This window comes from Cygnus atratus, chromosome 4 (assembly GCF_013377495.2).
Source record: "Cygnus atratus isolate AKBS03 ecotype Queensland, Australia chromosome 4, CAtr_DNAZoo_HiC_assembly, whole genome shotgun sequence".
NCBI lineage: Eukaryota > Metazoa > Chordata > Aves > Anseriformes > Anatidae > Cygnus > Cygnus atratus.
This window is the reverse complement of record NC_066365.1, coordinates 20,866,327-20,885,142: the sequence shown is the minus strand read 5'-3', so window position 1 is coordinate 20,885,142 and position 18,816 is coordinate 20,866,327. Positions and strand designations below refer to the sequence as shown.

Below are 18,816 nucleotides of genomic sequence, written 5' to 3'. Positions count from 1 at the left end.
TTGGTTATATGTTTTAAGTGGATTTTTTACACCCATCGGTGGTTTTTAGAGAAAATACTTTCAATTTCAGAGAAAATAATTTCCGTTTAATGCGCTGTTTCTCTCCCTCGTTTAGGAAATCTTGCACAACAAATCGGTAATCTCAGAAAAACAAGGGTCATTACAGCTTGCTGTGCTCATGTGTGCTTCCCCGAAGGGCTGTGAGCCATTCCAGAAAGACAGCACTAGGGAGAAAAATTTGCAGAATTTGAAACAAACAAACAAACAAAAAACCAACAACAGTTTGCTGTGGATGTGCAGGGTGATGTGTCCTGGGGAAATGCAATCCCCACCAAAGGCACGAGCTCCAAGCTGAGATGCACCCGAGCACAGGGAAATGAAAAGTCCCTGAGTGCATCCTGATGCCCAAGCAACAGACTTCAGCTCCCTCTTTTCCTCCCCTCTCCATCCTCATGGGCCAAAGAAGGACCTGGGCACACACCAAAGAGAAAGGGCTGCAGCGAGGAGGTTTTTCCCAGTTCTTGAAATATTTATCCAGATTTTTTTCCCCACACTCTGACCGTAGCTGATTGGAAAGCCCAAGCGGACAATGTAACTTGCGGGTGCTGCTTTCCTGCCTCTGTGCTGCCTGTTGGAAGAAGGTTTCAAAGAGGTTAAGGCTCCAGGGCCTTGCCACAGTACTGGAGTATCTTGTCTTGATACACACCTTGCCCTTTAAACTTTTTACCAGTGTATTTTCTGTGGTGTCCTTCTCTGTCAGCATCCCCACCTCTTCTGCTCCTTCTTGGCATTTTCCCCCTTCAGGTTGTTTTGTTTTCCCCATGCATTGCTTGACAGGAAATGTCCTCTGCCCCTTTTCTCACCTTCCCTGCTTAAAATGTCATCCTAATCCTATAGGGTCTTTTCCTCACTTTTCCGTTCCTTTCTCTTTTACACTCTCCCCACACATTTGAATGACCCTGGAGAAGAAAATGAGCTCAGGATAGGAGCTCCTGTCAGCACTTCCCTTCAAACCGTGCTGTTCCAGCTTGGTGATTTTCAAAAAAGGCATCGAAACTTGCCCCCACTTTTCATCCCTTCTGTTTTCTTCCTCCTTTTGACTGCTGCTCCTTCTTTAACCGTGTGCTTTCCTGCCCAACATCTCCGTGTTTCGAGGGCTTGAAGACCCCAAACCCGCACCGATGTTAAACCAATAGGTCACATTTGTCTTCCTCAGGGTGCCAGGAGAGGTCCCAGCTAAATGCTTCGGAAAACAATTACAAAAACTACAAAAAATTACACGCCTGCTCACTGCCACTGGTGGGTGAAGGGTGAAGGGGCTTGCAGCAGATTCGAAGATGCTGGGACTTGCATAGCCACCAGTGGCTTCGTGTTGATGGCTGAGCTTGCGTTTGTGAGCAGCTTCTGTCCGCGCCTTCAGGTCCTCTTCTTTAACCACGCGTTTTTAGCCCCGCTGTCACAGTAGTGATAAATGAGGATTGGGAGCAGGAAATCCCAAGTACATTTTTTTATCTTTTTTTCTCATCTCTCGTCCTGATAAGCACAGAAAACCTAACTCTGTGCTGCCAGCTATTTGGAAATAAGTGAGCAGAGTCAATAAATCAGCCGGCGTGTACACGCCTGTGCGCACACTAACGCGGTGATGTACCTTGATGTACCTTCCTGTCTTCCTTGCGGAAACCCGGAGCCTTTTGCTTTGAGTTCTTGGTAAAACTCCCCTGGCTGCCTAATGACAGAGGGGCAGTGGGGCAGGGAGCTGTGAAGGTGGCCCGGGGGGCCCTCTTGCAGTGCGTTCAGGCTCTGCCCCGGTCCCGTAGGCTTTGCTCCTACAGAAGCAGAAGGGAGCGCCGGCATTTGTGTTGTGGCTCCCAGCGGGACTGTGCTCCCGGTGCCCGCGCTCGCCGTGCTGCAGCTCACCTGGCGGGGCAGGCCCGGCACGCGTGGGCTGGGTCCCTCTGGGATGAAACCAGGCAGCACCAGGAGCACAGAGACCGAGCAGAGAAACCAAGCCTTCTGGGGGGACCATTCAGAGCAGCCTGTAGGCAGGGGCTGGGGCCTCTGGTCTCCCTAGGCTGAGCACATCACGTGGCATAGCCCCATCCTTGAACATCTTCCTGGGTCCTTTTAGCTGGGTTTTGGGGAAATACGGATCTAAGCAGCTAATTCTGCAGGGCAGCTTGTGCATTGCAAGGATTTCAGTGCAAGCCATGTCTTACACAACTAGAATCTGCCATTGCTGCAGAGCTGTGGTCCTCCCCCCACGTGCACCAAGCAGCACACGTGTACCACTGGGCAGAGACTGCCAGGGGTTGCCATCAAGATTGCAGACTTGAAGACACAGAAGTGCAAACTCCGGAGCTGGCTGTGCCTCACTGTTGTGGGCAGTGACCGGGACGGGGACAGCAGGGGAGGGCGTTTGCCTTCCTTGCTTCAGCAGCTGAACACTGCCTGCAAGACGCAGCTCCTGCCCCTGCCTCTGCGGTGAGACGCCTGCTCCCGCTGCACGGCTTCTCCTTGCCGCACATTGCCCAGTTCCTCCTCCTCCTCCTCCCCGTGGCAGGCCCCCGCCAGCCGGCCCCAGCACGGGGAGGCCACGAGGGGAGAACCTCTGCTGTGTCCAGTTCAGTGCGTGCCTCTGGCTCAGTCCCAAAGTTTTCTTGCCAGAAAAGTCCTATTTAGCAGCCAGCTGCCACGACTCAGCACGCTTCCGCTGGACACAAGTTGATGATGATTTTCAGATGCTTGTATGTCGCTGGGCCAGCTGTAACCCCGATCTAAGGCATGGCCCTGGCAGAGCCTCTCAGTGAAACAGCAACATTTATGTATATATATATACACATATATACATATATATTTAACCTAGGCAGGGCAGTGTAATTATTCCTCTTCTGCTAAAGGAGTACTGAGACATTTTGCCTGAAAAAGGAAGCTTTTGGTTGAGTCCTCAACCTCAGCTGCATGTACGGTGGCATGGCACAGACGGGGACGACCTTGCACAGACCAGTCCTTTATGTACGTATGCGCCACGCACAGGCTACACAAAATTTCCAGCTAAACAGAGGGACCGGGGAGAGGAGGCCAGGAGAAGCCAGCTGCCTCGTCCTGGGCTGGTGATGGCTGTCCCATGCAGTAGGATATTTCAGGGCGTTTTTCCATGCCTCCTTGGTAGGAAACGTGACACAGCAGGCGGCTGTGCCCTGCTGCCCTGAGGGGAATGTCCCTGTGACAGCAGCCCCCGGGGCCACCAGGAAAAGTCGGCTGCTTGGGCAAGAGCTAGCTCGAACCGCCCTGCAGGCGGCAAGCCGGGAGCTTTGGACTGCAGGTCACTGCCAGCAAGTGGGAAAAACTGACTCGGAGAATTTAATTTTCAAAAACAGGGAGCACCCGAAAACCTTGTAAAAGCAAGTGTTTGCAGCCCTAACTTTAGGCGACGTTCCCTCTCAAGCCTATAAAACGAACCAGGCACGTTTTGTTTTCACCCCTCTCCTTTGCCTTCCTCCTTGCTTGGCCCTGGGGGGCTTCCCCCCACACACACAGCATTAGCTTTCCATCTCCTCCTTCTCAAAGACTTCTGAGGAAAGTCATTTTTCTTCCGACTGCGGAGTTTTATTTTTAAGTAGTCTCCAGTGGACCCTGGAGATTTATTATTCACTCATAATGAAGAACCTCAGGAGCCCTCACAACCTAAGGTAGCCGCTATATTTATTGTTCCTCCTTAAAGGTAGACCACTCTCCTGTTATGGTTTTATTATCAGCTATAATCCAGTATGGAGTGACTGTATTTCTCATGCTTCGATGCTGTACAGCAAATAACGCTTTCACCAAATCACAGACTGCACAGAGAAATGTTCTAAAATAAAATGAAAACCCCTCTTACTTTTGATGGTAGACATGGGAAGAAAAAAAAAAAGAGCAGCAAACTAAAGCCTTACAGGATGACAAATAGTTTCAAAAAGCTCTTTCACCGTGTTTAAAACGTTTGCCTGTAGATGAGTGGACTTCCATTGAACCAGAAGCTAATAAAAGACTATTGACTGGAAATATGTCGAGCACATTGCTGATTTTTACAACTTTTAAGGAAATGTTGTTTTATAGCGAGCACTGATTAACAAGTGAAATGCCCAGTGTATATCAAAGTGCAACACAGCATATGTTAGAATGCAATTTTATTTTAATATATGGTTGGTTTTTTTTCTCTTAAAATCACTGCATATTCTTAGATTGATTTTATCACTGCACATGTAAAAGCTACATTACCTCTCTGATGTCTCCTTGAGAAAGAATTCTAATTTGGAAAGAAAAGATTATGTTAAAGAATTTGAAATATTTGTTAGAAATGACAATAAATCCTATGCATAAGTATATACTTGAGTGCATTTCAGTATATGTTTGCCTTTCTGAAAATGAAGCATGTGGGACGTTGATGAGGAGGAGCCTGCCTGGTTGCCACCGGCCATCAGGCTAAAAAGGAAGACTTCTGGATTCGTCCATTTATTTTGTAAAAAAAGAAGGTACTGGTCTTTGGGCGGTGCTTACATGTAGGGTGTGAATTCTCATGACTTCTACGAGTTTTGCCTCGTGCCGTGGATTAAGCAGAGGGAGTAAGTGGAGCCCTGGCAGGTGTCTCCATGGACGGACCAGCTTCTGCCCAGGTGCCTTCCAGACGGCGGTCTCTGCAGTTCGAGAGGATGAGGAGGGCGGATGCATTTCCCCAGAAGGAGAATGGAGTCAGAGGAGAGGGCTTAAAGCCTCAGAGATTTCACCAAGACAAAGAGGAAAACTCAAAGTGAGGAACGGAATGAGAGGGTGTACTTTAGTAGCAGTGGAGGTTTTTCTGATGTGTTGGGAGCAGGAGTGGGAGAAGAAAGACATCAGCTAAGGACAGAATTAAAAATCTTTGCCTTAGATGGAGGTTGAAGGATCCTGGGCTCCCTCGGGTTTCTGCCAAAAGCCAGCTGAGGAGGGGAGTTATGTGCACTCTCTTCATGATTTATGCAGACCTAGAATAAAGAGCAATCAAAACAGGCATTTTCCAGAAAGTTTCTGTGGTTTTGCCGTAAGGATGTGGTGGCCCTGAGTGGTGCCCAGCCAGGGCTGGCTCCCCGGTGAGGCGCCCCATTCATTTGCAGGCTGAGTGGGGTCCTGGGAGAAACCCTAAGGGAAGAGATGGAGAGGGACCTACCCGGCAGGAGTGCTAGCGGTGCTGCCACCAGCACTGCTCCTGTCTTTGCTCCTGGGTGACTCCTGGCCTGGAGAACAAGTCGCCGCTCTTCGCCCCACAGCTAGGAACCAGCCGCAGCCTGCCAAGCCGGCGAGGCACTCGCGCTCCCGGCGGTATTCCCCTCTGCAGGGCAGCCTCCTAAAGCAAACACATGCTGGGATTGCCTGTCTCAGCCCATCATCGGCCTTCTCCCGCCACATGTGCATGGGATGTTTCTGATCATGAAGGTTTTGAATGCCCCAGAAGGCCCTCGCATTGGGCTCGCAATAAAACCTTCTCCTGTCTTTCAGTTCCTGTCGTACGTGCAGTAACTTGCTGTTTGTTCCCTTTTAGAAGCTGCAGAGCGCCTCTGAGCTCACTTTGTGTCCAAAAAAATCATCTCCTCTCTCCAGCAGGAGAAGGTACATGATGCATCCCAGATGTTTGCACGTGGCAGCTGTCTCCAGACGCAGCAGCTTGCAGGAGGGAGGTGGATAAGCAGAGAGCAATTGCTGTCCCCGTGCCCCTTCTTGGAGCAGGGACGTCGTGAGGCTGACTCTGTTTTACTGCACTGGCACACGAAATCTCCCAGATGTCACTCAGAGACGTCTCTGGTGCAGGGAAAGCCTATGGTTGTCACGGGGAACCGGAGGGAGGACGCAGAGCGGCTTCAGGTTGTTATATAAGATGTATCTTATATCATCTCCTTGGCTGTCTGCTGCCAGCTCCAAAGCAGCCCGTTTCCAGCCCTTACAACAGAAGAAAAGCCCTGTCTGAAAACGCCTCTTCCTTCCAATTGCAGCTCCTGTGCTTCACTACAGCCTTGGGTTGTGCTCCTGGCTCTCTGTGGTTGCCTCCTTCCTCCCTCCCTCACAGGACTTTCGGCAACAACCACTTTTTGGGGTCCAGGAGTGTTATTGGCACACTGGGGCCCTTCTCGCTGCCTGAGGCTGAGCTCCTGTGGTAGAGGGAGGGCTCCTGGGCTGGAAGGCAACTCCAGAGAGTTCCTCTATGTGAAAGTTGTGAGGCAAAACAGGGTCTCTGCCCTAGAGAATTTTCTTCCTCGTACCAAGAGGTTGAAATGGGTAAAGACCTTATCCACTGTCCCATGCTGCCAGCAGCTTCAAGTGAAATGTTGTTTTTTGCTCAGCTTCCTGGAGGGATTATTATGTGCCAAAGCTTAATGTTAGTAGGAGCACTCATCTCCAGTGGACAAGAGGAGAAAAAAAAAAAAAAAAACAAGTCATCTATAGCAATCTGTGTAGACAACTTTTTTCTTTTTTTTTGAGGAAAAAGTCCATATAATTCACAGCGGGAAAGAGATTTTTTATCAACAAATTACTTCAGAAGAATAGACTTTGATGAGGAAAAATGGGACCAGTCCCCCAGCCTGCACTTTGCTACAAGCTAATTCCTACAAAATGCTGTTTCAATGACACCTCCTACCTGCTGTATGTGTGGAGAGTGGCAGCGAAGGGATAAATGTGAGAGAAACAGTACAAAGTGCAGTGAAAATCACTGTCTGATGGTCTTCCAAACGGAATGATGAGCTCAGGCTTGCACTGATTCATATTTTGTTTTCATGGCACTATTTATAAACCTGTTGAGGCTTCCTACGTGGTAATCCTAATGGCAAATTACAACTCCTTCATGATTTGACTTTTATCTGAATTGTTGTATGTGTTTGAAATGGGGAAAATAACCATTTTCTTGAATGGCTCAGAACAGCAAACACTGGAGACTGTGGACTAACTGGAAACCATGAGGAGCTGTCTGTGAAACCTGCCTGGAGGTCATCTGTTGGATTTGACCAAGCTCCCACCAGAGCTGAGTCTGGAAAATCCAGCTCACCCCATTACTGGGCTCCGTGGATGTTTTTGGAGGTGTCTGCACCGTCAGCTTCAGATGTGACTGAAGACGCTGTGGGGGAGCCGTGGGGCATATCGGGCAGCACCTCCTGCAGGCTGTGGTGTCCTTCACCGGGGGCTTTGCTTTGAGCCCATCAACGGGCACAGGACTGCTCTCAAGGGCATGTAGCTGTCATGGCTTTCCTGGGCCAGCACTTGCCCCACCCCTCACGATGAGGCACTTTATCCGAGGTAGCACAACCCCCTTTGAAAATCAGGTGCTGTTTCATTTGCCTCAGCTCCTATGCCATTAATTCCTCCATTCTCCTCCTTTGTATTAATATTTTAAGCTGCTCTATCTGTCACATCTGCACACTTACCAGCTGCTTTCCCATTTTTAATTGCCCTCAGAGGGCTTCTTCCAGAGCCACACCTGCTTTTCTATGGGCCTTAATTTGTCACTGTCCAAACAGGAGAAGAGAGCATTTAAAATTCAGCCTTCATGACTGTGTTGTATTTCTTCAAACCTGTGATTAATTGCTGGGCATTTACAGGCTGTATTCAGCTATTTCTGTATAAAACAGTCTTTATTTTGCTGTGAAGATCCCCACATCACGGGTATTATATATCTTCTTGTTGGTAGGACTTGCATTTATTCTTCCCATTTGTTCTTGTATGAAATGCAAAGAGAAAGCTCAGGGCTCTCTCGATTTTACTGTTTTTAAAAGGGAAAAAAAAAGTTCTTTGTCTTTGTCAGAAATGTCCTTGTAAAAAAAACATTTGAGATCAGGGCAGGAAGGGACATGCCGGGTCATCCAGTCCAGCCCCCACAGGGGCACAGGCAAGCAGCTTGTATAATCCAGTTCATAAACTATAAACTGCTTGAACTCCACCTTGAAAGATTAAGGTTTTTTTTTGTTTGTTTGTTTGTTTTTTGTCCTTCACAGCTGCTATGGGGAGGCTGCTTTAAAACCTTGATTTTAAGCCCACAAGTAGGCCTCTCCTCAGTCAATTTGTATGGCCAAGGCTTACAGGGGCACAATTAACCTGAGCAGAAGAGCACAAAAAGGTATATACAATTTATACAATTTACAATTTTTAAATACTTTTTTGTATACACTGGTCGTTTTAGTCCTGTTGGGTGAACAGCACACTGGCTCCTGTTTGCACATACTGAAGAAAGGCTGCAGCCTTTGTGAATGACCTCTATCATCTCATCCTCCATTTTTCTGTCTGGCAAGGAAGCAATGCTGGTATCTCCAGCTGATTTTGAGGCTTAATTAATATTCATCAAGCTATATATACAAGTGCTGAGTAATGTTTTAATGTATTATTAATTTCTCAAGAACAACAGAAGGCTGCTCAAGAGTTGTCAGTGCCCACTCCGGCAATCACAGAAAATTGGTCATGTAGGAGATGCTTTGGGCAACCTGATCTAGTGAGACATGTCCTTGCCCATGGCAGGGGGCTTGGACTAGATGTTCTTCACAGTCCCCTGCCAACCCAAACCATTCAGTGATTCTGTGAGATGCCCACGTGGTCCTGGTGGAGGCTGCTGACATTTAGGGGCTCAGGAGAAAAGCTGGCACACAGCACTTGGGACATATGGGACCGGTAGGCAACCTTGTCAGAAGTGAAGCTGGAGACTTGCAGCGGTTTGCTGCAAACCCCACTGTATTTAGCTATTTCTGCATAAAACAGAGTCTATTTTGCTGGGAAGCTCCACACATCATGGATATCAAATATTCTTATGTTACTGGGGCTCACATTTATTTGTTTATCTCATTTGGCTCCTTCCACTGATGCAGGAGGCATTTCATTGCCTCCTTTGCTCAACCGGACCTTTGAAGCAGCAGGGCCAGTCACTGAAGTCCCTCTTGGGATATTCTGTCTCTGCAGTGAGGGCTGAAGGAGCTGTGGGCTCCCAAAACATCCAGGGAGGCCCCCTGTACTTGGGTAGGGACGACTGTGAGGGTTGGTCCCACAATATCTGCCAAGATCACAGACAGTGAGGGGAGCAGGAACGCAGCGTGTCAAAGCTGGAGTGTCGGGTTTACATGGGGACACATCAGTGAGGGAGAAGACAGCTCTGCACCCTTTGGAGGGGCCAACAGAGAAAGCTGCGTGAAGAACGGGTGCGTGCAGGGGAAAGACACAGCGGGGAAAACATTACACCGGAGAAATTACAGCATGAAGGACCTTGGCTTGACTGCAGCCTTGGCCGTTACAGTGCTGACACTAAAACGCCTCATTGGCCGTACAGGCACTCCGCGGAGCCCAGCTGGCTCCTGAACAAGCCGGGGTGGGACGCACTCTCCTCCCTGCCCTCCTCCCCCGAGGCCTCCTGAGGGGCCGGGGCCGCCGGCAGCCGGCAGCGGGGCGGCGAGGGAGGGCTGCCCGCCGCCGGGCCCCCCGAGCCGGGCTGAGGCAGCCCCGAGGCCGGGCCCCGGCGGGCCGGAAGGGGGAGCTCCGAGCCCGGTAATGGCGGCCGGGCTGCGGGGGCTCGTGGGCCCGATGAGGTTTTGGTTTGGTTTGGTTTGGTTTGTGTCTTCCAAAAGGCCGATTGCTGCCACGTTGCGGGAAGGTGCGATGTGCCTGCCTGTGTGTGTGCGTGAATCCCCCCCCCGCGTCTCCTTCACTGCCACCGGCGAGCTCCCGAGGCTGCAGCCTTTGTCCCCTCGGCATTCCTGGCCGTTAATACAGAAACAGGAAAAACGAAGCCATAAAAGTAGCAAGTTAAGAGATACAGCTTTCCCCTGGACACCTCTGTGCCTCCTTTTCCTCTCCTCAACCAGCTGAAGCATTCTGAGCTAACCAAAACCAAAACGCCGTTTCTAACGCACTCCGATGTTATTTCTAACTAATGCTGATACAGTTCTTCCAGCCATGCACAGGAGCTTATCTGCAGGCCCAGCCAGCGAAGCTTCCCACCCAGCCAGGAAACAAGCAGAAACCGTGGAAAAGGCTGCCTTGCAGTGTGGCTTTGAGGCATCGACTTTGCACTGGAGGAAGCATCAACCACACTGCATGCACCGTTTCGGAGGGACTGAGGCAGGTCTGTTGGCAGCTGATGATAATTTTGTGGTGAAATTGTGCTGCACAACAGAAACCATGTCACTGATACAGAGTTGACACAGTTAACATCATACCACTTTACAAGTCCATGGTGACTTGCACCTGAGCATCGCTGCACTCATTTGATGGCCTTTTCCCAACCCTCTGGCCTAATATAGGAGACTTCTCTGGGTACCAGTTTAAAAGAAAGCAACAGACATTAGAGGAACACGTAAAGACGAAATAATGAAAACCTTGATAAAAACAAAAACAAAAACAAAAAAACACTTTGGAAACAAAAGTGATCTGGGAAAGGGAAATACAGTATGGACTGAATGACTAGGATACCACTGTGCACATTAAAATAACCTCTATTTTTCCACAGATAAACTTAACAGGGAGTCACATAGTTCAAATCTTATCATACTAACCTGTACAGCTTTACACACCTGTACAAAGCCTGGGAATTAAGGTGTCCATTCAACTTTAATTCTGAAATGCTCTTATTTTTGAACACTCAGCAGTTGCCTTCCTTTAACATAAATTTGCTTCTGCACCTACACAAAAGCATGTTTTCATGTAAGTGAAAACTGTCTTTCAAAACAGCTAACAAACTCATGCTAAAATGGAAGGTTCCAAGCTTTTCCCTTGATTAGGCCATATTTAATTTAAAAACAGAACCTTAAATATTGGCCTGCATCTCTGCCATAGCCTTGCAAGTAAAATGAGCAGAAGGCAGATAATGGAGTTTTGTTCAGTGCCTTTCACTTCAGAGTGCCTAGAGCTCATCCAGCCTGCATCTTCCTGTGGAGGTGTGGAGTTTAACTTCCTACTGATACTTTGACTTCGTTAGTTAGTTAGCAGTTAGGAGATAAGGAAGAAGGCCAGCACCACGGAATCTCTTAATTCACCCCTCAGTTTTTTCTAAACCAACTAGAAACAGAGACTTTTGCAAACCTGGTTCCTGCAGACAGCTCTGTGTGCAACACCTGGGCCAACAGCAAAGTGTTTATACATGGGCTGCAGCCATGTGGGCTGCTAACCAAGAGTCTCTGCTGGAGAGTTTATCCACCAAGCCCTGGACAACTGTGCTATTACATCACTGCCAAGCTCACAGGTGAAAATGGTTGACCTCATTTAGATGGGAAATTGCCATTGGTGGCACTGGCTTGGGGAGCTGACTGTACCAACCCCATGCAGGCAGTCACTCAACATGCTCCCTTCCTGTTTGTGGGCCATGTGTTCCTGGGACACAGGGGAGTGTCTTTGGCAAGTGATGCTGACATAGTGCTGACAGTTCAAAGAGAGTCCTGATGTGAATTAAAGGCGTTATTAGTATATTAGTATGTCTGCACTGCTTCCCTGGGCTTCCCTTTTGCTCTGTCCTCCCCTCCCTGCACCCATGGACAGGTAACAATACAAAGAAAACAAGATAAATTCCAACAAGAGCAAAGGCCATAAATCTTGGTGCAGTTCTGCAGTTTGTTGCTGAAGCCCTCTTTTGTTTTGGGTGGTAAGAGCTATGAATACCGAGGAAGTGGTCTGGTGGGATTACAAATGCATGTATTGGAGGAGTGGTGGGTACACATCAGTTGGGCCAGCACAGCACTTTCTGCAGAGCAGTTGCCCATACTGGCCGCAGAAAACTTACCAAAACAGCGGTGTCTGCTGCAGCTGGAAAAGCAGGGCAGACACTAGCCTGCTGGAAGCAATGCAGGTGGATTCAGTATGCCCCATCTTTTATCTTCATTTCATGAAATTAGTGACCACGCTGGTTGGTTGGGTCTACTTAAGGAGGAAAAGGAGGGAAGTGTGCCCACATCTTTGCCCATCAGTGGTGAGCGCACGGGTGACACGGCAGGTGGTGAACATGTGGTGAACACATCACGTCATATGCCTTACGTCACTTATGACACCATAAATGCAGCCTAGCAGCGGTGCTGCCCCCACTGGTTTCATCTCCCTTCTGAAGCTCAGTGCGGGCTGCGGGGAGCTGTCTGCCTCATGCAGGGAGGGGCACATGGCCAGAAGACGGCTGCCAGACCTGGCCGTGAGCAGCCAGGTCTGTGCGACCCGCTGTGCATAAGCCCAGCTCTGTCTCTGTGCGAGCCACGGGCAGCTGGATTTACAGAATAGGGGGAAGAGCTGTGCCGACCGTCCTTGCCTGGCATCAGGGAGCTAAGCTGAGAGAGGCAACTGGAGTAAGTAGGTCACAATGCCACCCTTTCTACTTCATCCCAGAGAAGATTTCCTGGCTGCTCAGAAAACCTGTCTTTGGTTTTAGCCATCAGCTTGTAGCATGAGGACTTTTCCTATTAAATCAGTCTCTTCCATGAACACGGAGAGTACGTTTGTGGAGCTTAAAGCAGGAGTCCCTGAGGTCTTTGGTGTTGGTTTTTGAGGTCCCATTTCCATTCACAGCACCCAGCTCTGGGATGTGGGGTTTAATGTGAGGGCTACACACCGCTGTGCTGGCCATCCAGAAAGCCTGAACCACACTGAACCATGGTACCATGATGACTTCTGTGCAAACAGTTTGTGTGATAGTAACAAGGTGGGCTTGGAGAAGCGGGTCTGGAGAGAGCATTCAAGGCTCATGTCTCTTCTTAGGGGATCAAAAGGGTTTGTCATGTCCACTGGCTAGTGTGAGTTACACCTCCCTGGATGGATGCTCCTGGAGCCCCCGTTCTTTATGTGCCCAGTGAGAGGAGCAGTGGTGCAAATTTCCACGTTTCTCCACTGCACCTTGTGGCCTGCCTGGCTTTGTGTTAACCTGGAGGAGATATCGAATGTAGAAGAAATTTGTGAGCCAATTCGCTGTGAGAGTCAGTCCTTCCTTGGCAATTTGCCTGGCCAGCATCAGCCAGCTGGGCAAGGATGGACAAGGCCAGCTTTGCCTGCTGAGGCTTAGCCCTGTTCACTAGCTGAACAGACAGAGAAGCACATAAAAGCCCCAAGCGGGCACAGAGCAGGCACCAGCGAGCTGGGTGCTGTGCAAACACAGGGTAAAAAAATTGCTGGTGTCCTAGAGACCAAGGAGGGGACGCACACCAAGGAGGCCAGAGGTTGGTTACAAAGTAGTGGCATGCAGTAGGCAAGAAAGCCCTTATTATTATTAATGCAGGTAAATGGCTACAAGAAATAGTGAAAAATGCACCTGTTCAAAAGCTTTAATACTGAAATACATCTGGAAAAAAGCACTGCATATACAAGCTGCAGTATCTCATGTGATGCATTTCATGTCTCTAATTTACATGCTGACAAGTTTGCCGTTTCTAAACAATGTTATCATTCATCTTGCTGATGATTAATCAGCAGAAGCTTCAAACACTGTCTATCACACATTGATGCGGCAATCAAACAAGAAAGGCAGAGTGTTATGGTTGTTGTTGTTTTGTTGTTTTGTTCCCCTCAAATCTTACAGTATTTACAAAAAGATGCATTTTTTTTTCTAACAGCATTCTTAGATTTATTCACTCATTCACAATCAGTCATTGTACAAAAACATCATTCAGAACCAGTTTTTAAAATACACCCACCTCAGTTGCATAGTACACAGAAAAATAGGCTAGAGTCAAGACACTGATTTTTGAATGAGAATGTGAACTGATTCAGAGGTACAAACTTTCAGAAGAAAGATGTGCTTCTCAAACATAATCAACTGTAGTTCCCATGAAGCTAATGAGCTCCTTGTAGGTCTACCATCAAATTTCCCTTTTATATCGTATATTTTGAGGTGTATTGCCATACACACTGCTTGCGTAAAGGTCAAACACCTCCCACAATTAGGAATTTTACTCTGCAGTATTTGCTCGGAGGACAGACACAGCATATGGCCACTGTGACAAAAATGAGTTACGCAAAGTACGCCCAATATCGGCTTCATGTCTTGTGGCCCATCCCTGGAACAACTCAACGGACCTGATTTGTTTGTCCGGCTTCTGCTTCTGTCATTGAGCATCAGAATATAGCCCGGTACTTTCAGGGTCTGTAGTTCTGAATATTGGCTTCTTTTTACTGTAAGAGTTAAAACTGCAGACTGTGGAGGGATTAGCGTGCACTGTATATATCCTGTTGATTTCCAAGCAAAAATTTGCAATTTTGTCGTTTGGTTATCTTGTGTGCTGATAATTTTCTCACTTTAAAAATGTGCTCCAGCGGATTCATTGAGCCTGGTCCATTAAAGAGCAACAGGGAACTCTGAACAATAGATGCTTGTTTTATAGCTACTGCAAATGCTTAGAAAGCACTAAATTGCCTTTTATACTCAACAGTCTAATAACAAAGACTGATTTTCTCCCCTTTTTTTCCAATTGATTTGATGGTTCACTTGAGCTTTAAAAACACATTACATAAATCTTTATAGCTATTACAGAAGTCTTTTGTCAAGTTTAATGCGTTGTATTTTTTTTTTTTCATAGGGTAATCATTCACCCTTAAACTCACTGTACCAGAATGGTGCCTGACTCTGGATCCGTACAAATAACAAGTGTTAGAAGTTTATTTTGCACGGGGAGGGACCTGAATCCTTCCAAAGGCAGTTTTTCATTGAAAGCTCCTGGCTCAGAGGTATATCAGAAAAAGTGCTGAGCGCTCCTGAAGGCACGACTGAAGGCTGCAGCCTGCGGTCAGCCTCCCAAGGAGGAAAGGACACTTTGTGGGATCAGACCCTCATGGCTCTGTTCAAGATATGCTTATTTCACAGTAGAAACTTAATGATGCAAAAAGACCACCTCTCTAACGACCCACCACAGCTTATATACATTCCCGTGTTTAACACCAAGGAGTGACAACTGGACAATTTAACAATTCAGTGCACTTAATCTTCTAAGCTAACAGAGAAGGACTTCGAAGCTGCTGGCTTTGCCTCCAGCTCCCGCCAGCCCTGTGTTGAACATTGCCCCAGGGCAGGTCCCTGGCTGCACTGGAGTGGATGAGTAGGGGCAAAATCTCTTTTTTTTTTTTTTTCAGGGGATTTACTATGTCTGCTGTGTTGATGTTTTCAGGATTATATCATCCATTTGACTTGACCTTCAGATGCATTACCTCTGAGAGCAGCCTCATGCTCTCCTGCTATATTTAAGTCAACCATTACGACTTTGGGTTTCATATCCCAAGGTGGAAATCTTAGCTAGGCTTAACTGAGAGAGAGGTGTAGAGAGATGCATCTGTGTAAACCTCTCTCCCTGCAGCAGAATACCACCTCTAAAGAAAAACAGCAAGGGAATGTGCTGCCCACCACATTGCTTCAATGGCAGAGACGTAGAGAGCAGGAGCTGGTAGAAAAGTAGTAGCTGTTGAAAACCTTCAGAAACACAATTGGATAAAATAAACGAACAAAAAACAACTAAGCAGGTGATATCATCTTCACCAGGAAAAGCAGAGAGGCTGTTAAATGCCAGGCTTCCTCATCGTACTTGGTCCTGAACCTGGTGTGTCCAGATGCCATTTCAATGTCCTCCAGTTTCTGGTGTGGAGGATTTCCATCAGTCTCCTCTTGCCCCAGCCTTCCCTCCAGCTGCGGTCACTGATGAAAGCCCAGCCCCAGGGGCATGCAGTGCCAGGGCTTGCTTTAAGGGAAAACGAAGAAGGAAAGGCTGGGAGAATTAGGATGCTCCCACTGCTCTCCTGCTGATCCACCTTTCTTGGCACTACGATTGCTCAGCGAAGAGCTTGGCTCTTTGATGAAGGGGTTGGTAGGGACCGGGCTTGGCTGGCACTGTAAGGAGAAGTGGAGGTCTGCTGGAGATAAAGGAGTAAGCCAGACACAGCAAGGTAAATGCACAGAGGTCTGCCTCCACCCCTGAGCAGGAATCAGGGCGAGCCTCTCGGTTAAACTTGCTGGGGTAAGAAATGCTTGATGTCCAGGGATCTCCGCATGCACCCACCAGAAAAGTTTGCTGTTAGCCAGCCTGAATCCTGCTCCCATTGCCAGCTCTGTAAATCTAGAGCAGCGACACCAGCTTTCCTGGCTGTGTTTAAAGCAGCACAAAACCTGTCTTCACGTTATAACTGCTGTAAAAGCAGGATGGGTCGGATTCACGCCTGGCGGAGCACGACGGCTGAGCGGGGGACAGCACTCTATTAATAAAGCTATTATTCAAATGAAGAACTTAAAAAAACAAAACACACACAGAGAAACAAAGAACAAAACACACACATACAAAAAAAAAAAAAAAAAGGAGAAGGATCAAGTTGCTGGTGACAGTGACCAACATTGTTCGGGGATCACAGCAACCAGATCTGCTGGGCGAGGAGCGAGAGCAGAGTCAGGGCGAGCGCACAGCTGCTCCACTGGCGGAGCGGTGCCAAGGCGGCCGTGTTTCTGAGCATGCACTCCACCCGGTCCCAGGAGCCATTGTTTGGCAGCGGCTGTACTCCCGCGAGGGTGCACATGACGTTGTAGACATCCACGGACCTGATCGGAGGCGCTCGGAAGTTGGATCTGAAGTCTGCAGGGAAAGCAGGCGGAGAGAGGGGTTAACGGGCCCAGCCCCTGAAACGTGGGGCAAGGGCTCTGCTGCCCTTCCAGGGACTTACCCAGCAGGCTGGGATACTCAATGTAATTTGGAGTATAATTTATAAAGTTATATTTGATAATTATAATCTATATAATTTGCAGCATGGCTCAGCAAAAACATTTTAAATGCTTTCACTCATTATTTTTACTTCTAATCCAATTTGATTCCAAAACTGAAAACTAAAATAAATAAATACACAAATACAGGGGCTACTTTGCTGTGTACACTGGTAGGTTTAAAAGCCTGAAATAATGGTGTTTTGCACTCTTTTTTGCTTTCATTCCTGCCTGTTGCCATAGCCTAGGACTTATCAATGGTTAAAGGGTCCAATGAAGTGGGAATCAGGGGCTTCATGTCTGCCCGCTGGACAGGTGGGTGAGGTCTGCTGCAGCTTCAGCCTCCTCAAAGACAGCACTCTGCATTAGTGAGTCCGAATCCATGAACAAAAGGAGAATTCATGTGTCAGGAAATCCTGACACCTATTTATAATTTTTGGGTGCAATCTTTGAGTGGCACCCAGGTCCTGATGTGCCAGGGGCTGCAGGGGTGCTGGGGCAGGGGCCGTGGGGCCATGGGAGGAGTGGGATGCCCCGGGTGCCACAGTGAGTGCCAGGACTGGGACACCCGGCTGGGGCAGCCCCACTTGTGCCCCTGGTGGGGACAGGGATGGTGGCATCGTACCTGGACCATACGCGAGGAAGATGCCTCTCATCTCCATGAGCTCGTTGTCGTAGCCATGCCAGCCGTTCTGCCAGGCCTCCCTCTTCCCCGTGCCGTTCTCCCAGAAGGGCAGCTTGTCCCTGCTCTGGTAAACAACAGCAGGGCACGTTAGTACCATGGCGTGCCACCCTCTGCCACCATGTGCCACCACGTGCTGCACCACCCCACGGGGTTAAAGCAAGGAGGTTCCTTCCAGGGAACGTGGGCTCAGGTCCAAGGTGCTCCCTTTGCTCCCTTCCTTCCCCCTGTCTCTGGCGTGGCCAAGTTTTGTCTTCCTGCTCTAACAATTTGTCATCATAATTCTTGTTTTTCTTTACCCAAATTACACTCCTAAGCCATACTTTTAATTTCCTTCCTTAGTCTGTCCTGCTGCATATTAATAGCTCCTGACAGACTAGCTGTAACGGTGTCACTTCCTGCCCCTGTGGAAGAAATGATCCTTAGGGTCCTTTCAAAACCACGCACCAACCCATTCTGTGAGTTTAGCTTGTCCCACGGGATGGCAGCCCAGGCGACACTCCGGATATCCCTAAAACTATGGCAGGAATCTCACTCACTAAGACAACGAACATCAGTTGACAGTTCGTTAACCCCCTGGCGTTAATTTCTCCAATGGTTAAAGAGCAGGAGCTGCAGTTTCCTAAAGCCAGGTCTGGGCTTCCCGCTCCATCACAGAAGCACAGAAGATGCCCCAGCAGAGTCTCCTGCATCCCACCCCGGGGCAAATGGTGCCACCACCCCTGCCTGGAGCATTGAGTCATTGTCTGATTTTGTTTTCCTCCTCTGCCAGAGAAGGACATTGCCCGTGCACAGGAGCACCGAGGATGGCAGTGATTATGGCTGCGAAGTGCAGCTCTTTCGTCTGCTTTCCATGGGAACCCCTGGAGTATCCCTTGCGTTTCTTTGTGTGTAATAGTCAGCAGATGTAGCAGATAATTGAACAATTTTAGCTGACAAATTAAATCTCTTTCCTTGTCTCCATCTATTTCCCTGACAGCGCTCAGAGCAAGCCAAGGAGAAAACAGACTCATTTCCCTCGTCCTACCATAGCACCTCCATACGTGGTGCTCTGCTTGGTGTGGTTCCTGAGAACTCATCATGTTTGGGTAGCGCTGCTCCTCGGAGATGAATGAAGCAGGAGTGGCTGCGACTGGGAGTGATTTTGGGTTATTCCAGCATAGCCTCAGCCCCTGCTGCTGCCTGTCACTGGAGGTGACCAGGAGCAGCAGCTCCGACCTGGGAATTGCCACCCCTGCCATGGGGCACCCTGGCTCGTGGTGGGCCCAGGGGCAGGGAGGGCCCAGCTCCTGTGGTCCAGGCACCGACACACAGATGGGCTTTTGCTCCCCCAGCCCTGCTGGAATAGAACACCTTTCCAGATACGTCCCCTTTGCCTTTCAAAAAAAAAAAAGGCAAAGAATATTAAGAAGAAATGAATCAAACAGCTTATATCTATCAACTAGCCAACAGAGAG

At 48.6% G+C, this 18,816-nt stretch overlaps 1 protein-coding gene across 1 annotated transcript in view; it reads right to left on the bottom strand.

Annotated features, from left to right (window-relative positions):
- Positions 1-15,054: 15,054 nt before the first annotated feature.
- ENPP6 (ectonucleotide pyrophosphatase/phosphodiesterase 6) overlaps positions 15,055-18,816 on the bottom strand; it is a 30,234-nt gene continuing 26,472 nt past the window's right edge. Inside the window, exons 7-8 of the mRNA XM_035557865.1 lie at positions 17,304-17,427; positions 15,055-16,553 (exon numbers count right to left, since the gene is read on the bottom strand). Of these exons, the coding sequence (XP_035413758.1) occupies positions 16,330-16,553; positions 17,304-17,427 (348 nt within the window). The 3' untranslated portion in view covers positions 15,055-16,329. The remainder of the gene's footprint in view (positions 16,554-17,303; positions 17,428-18,816) is intronic.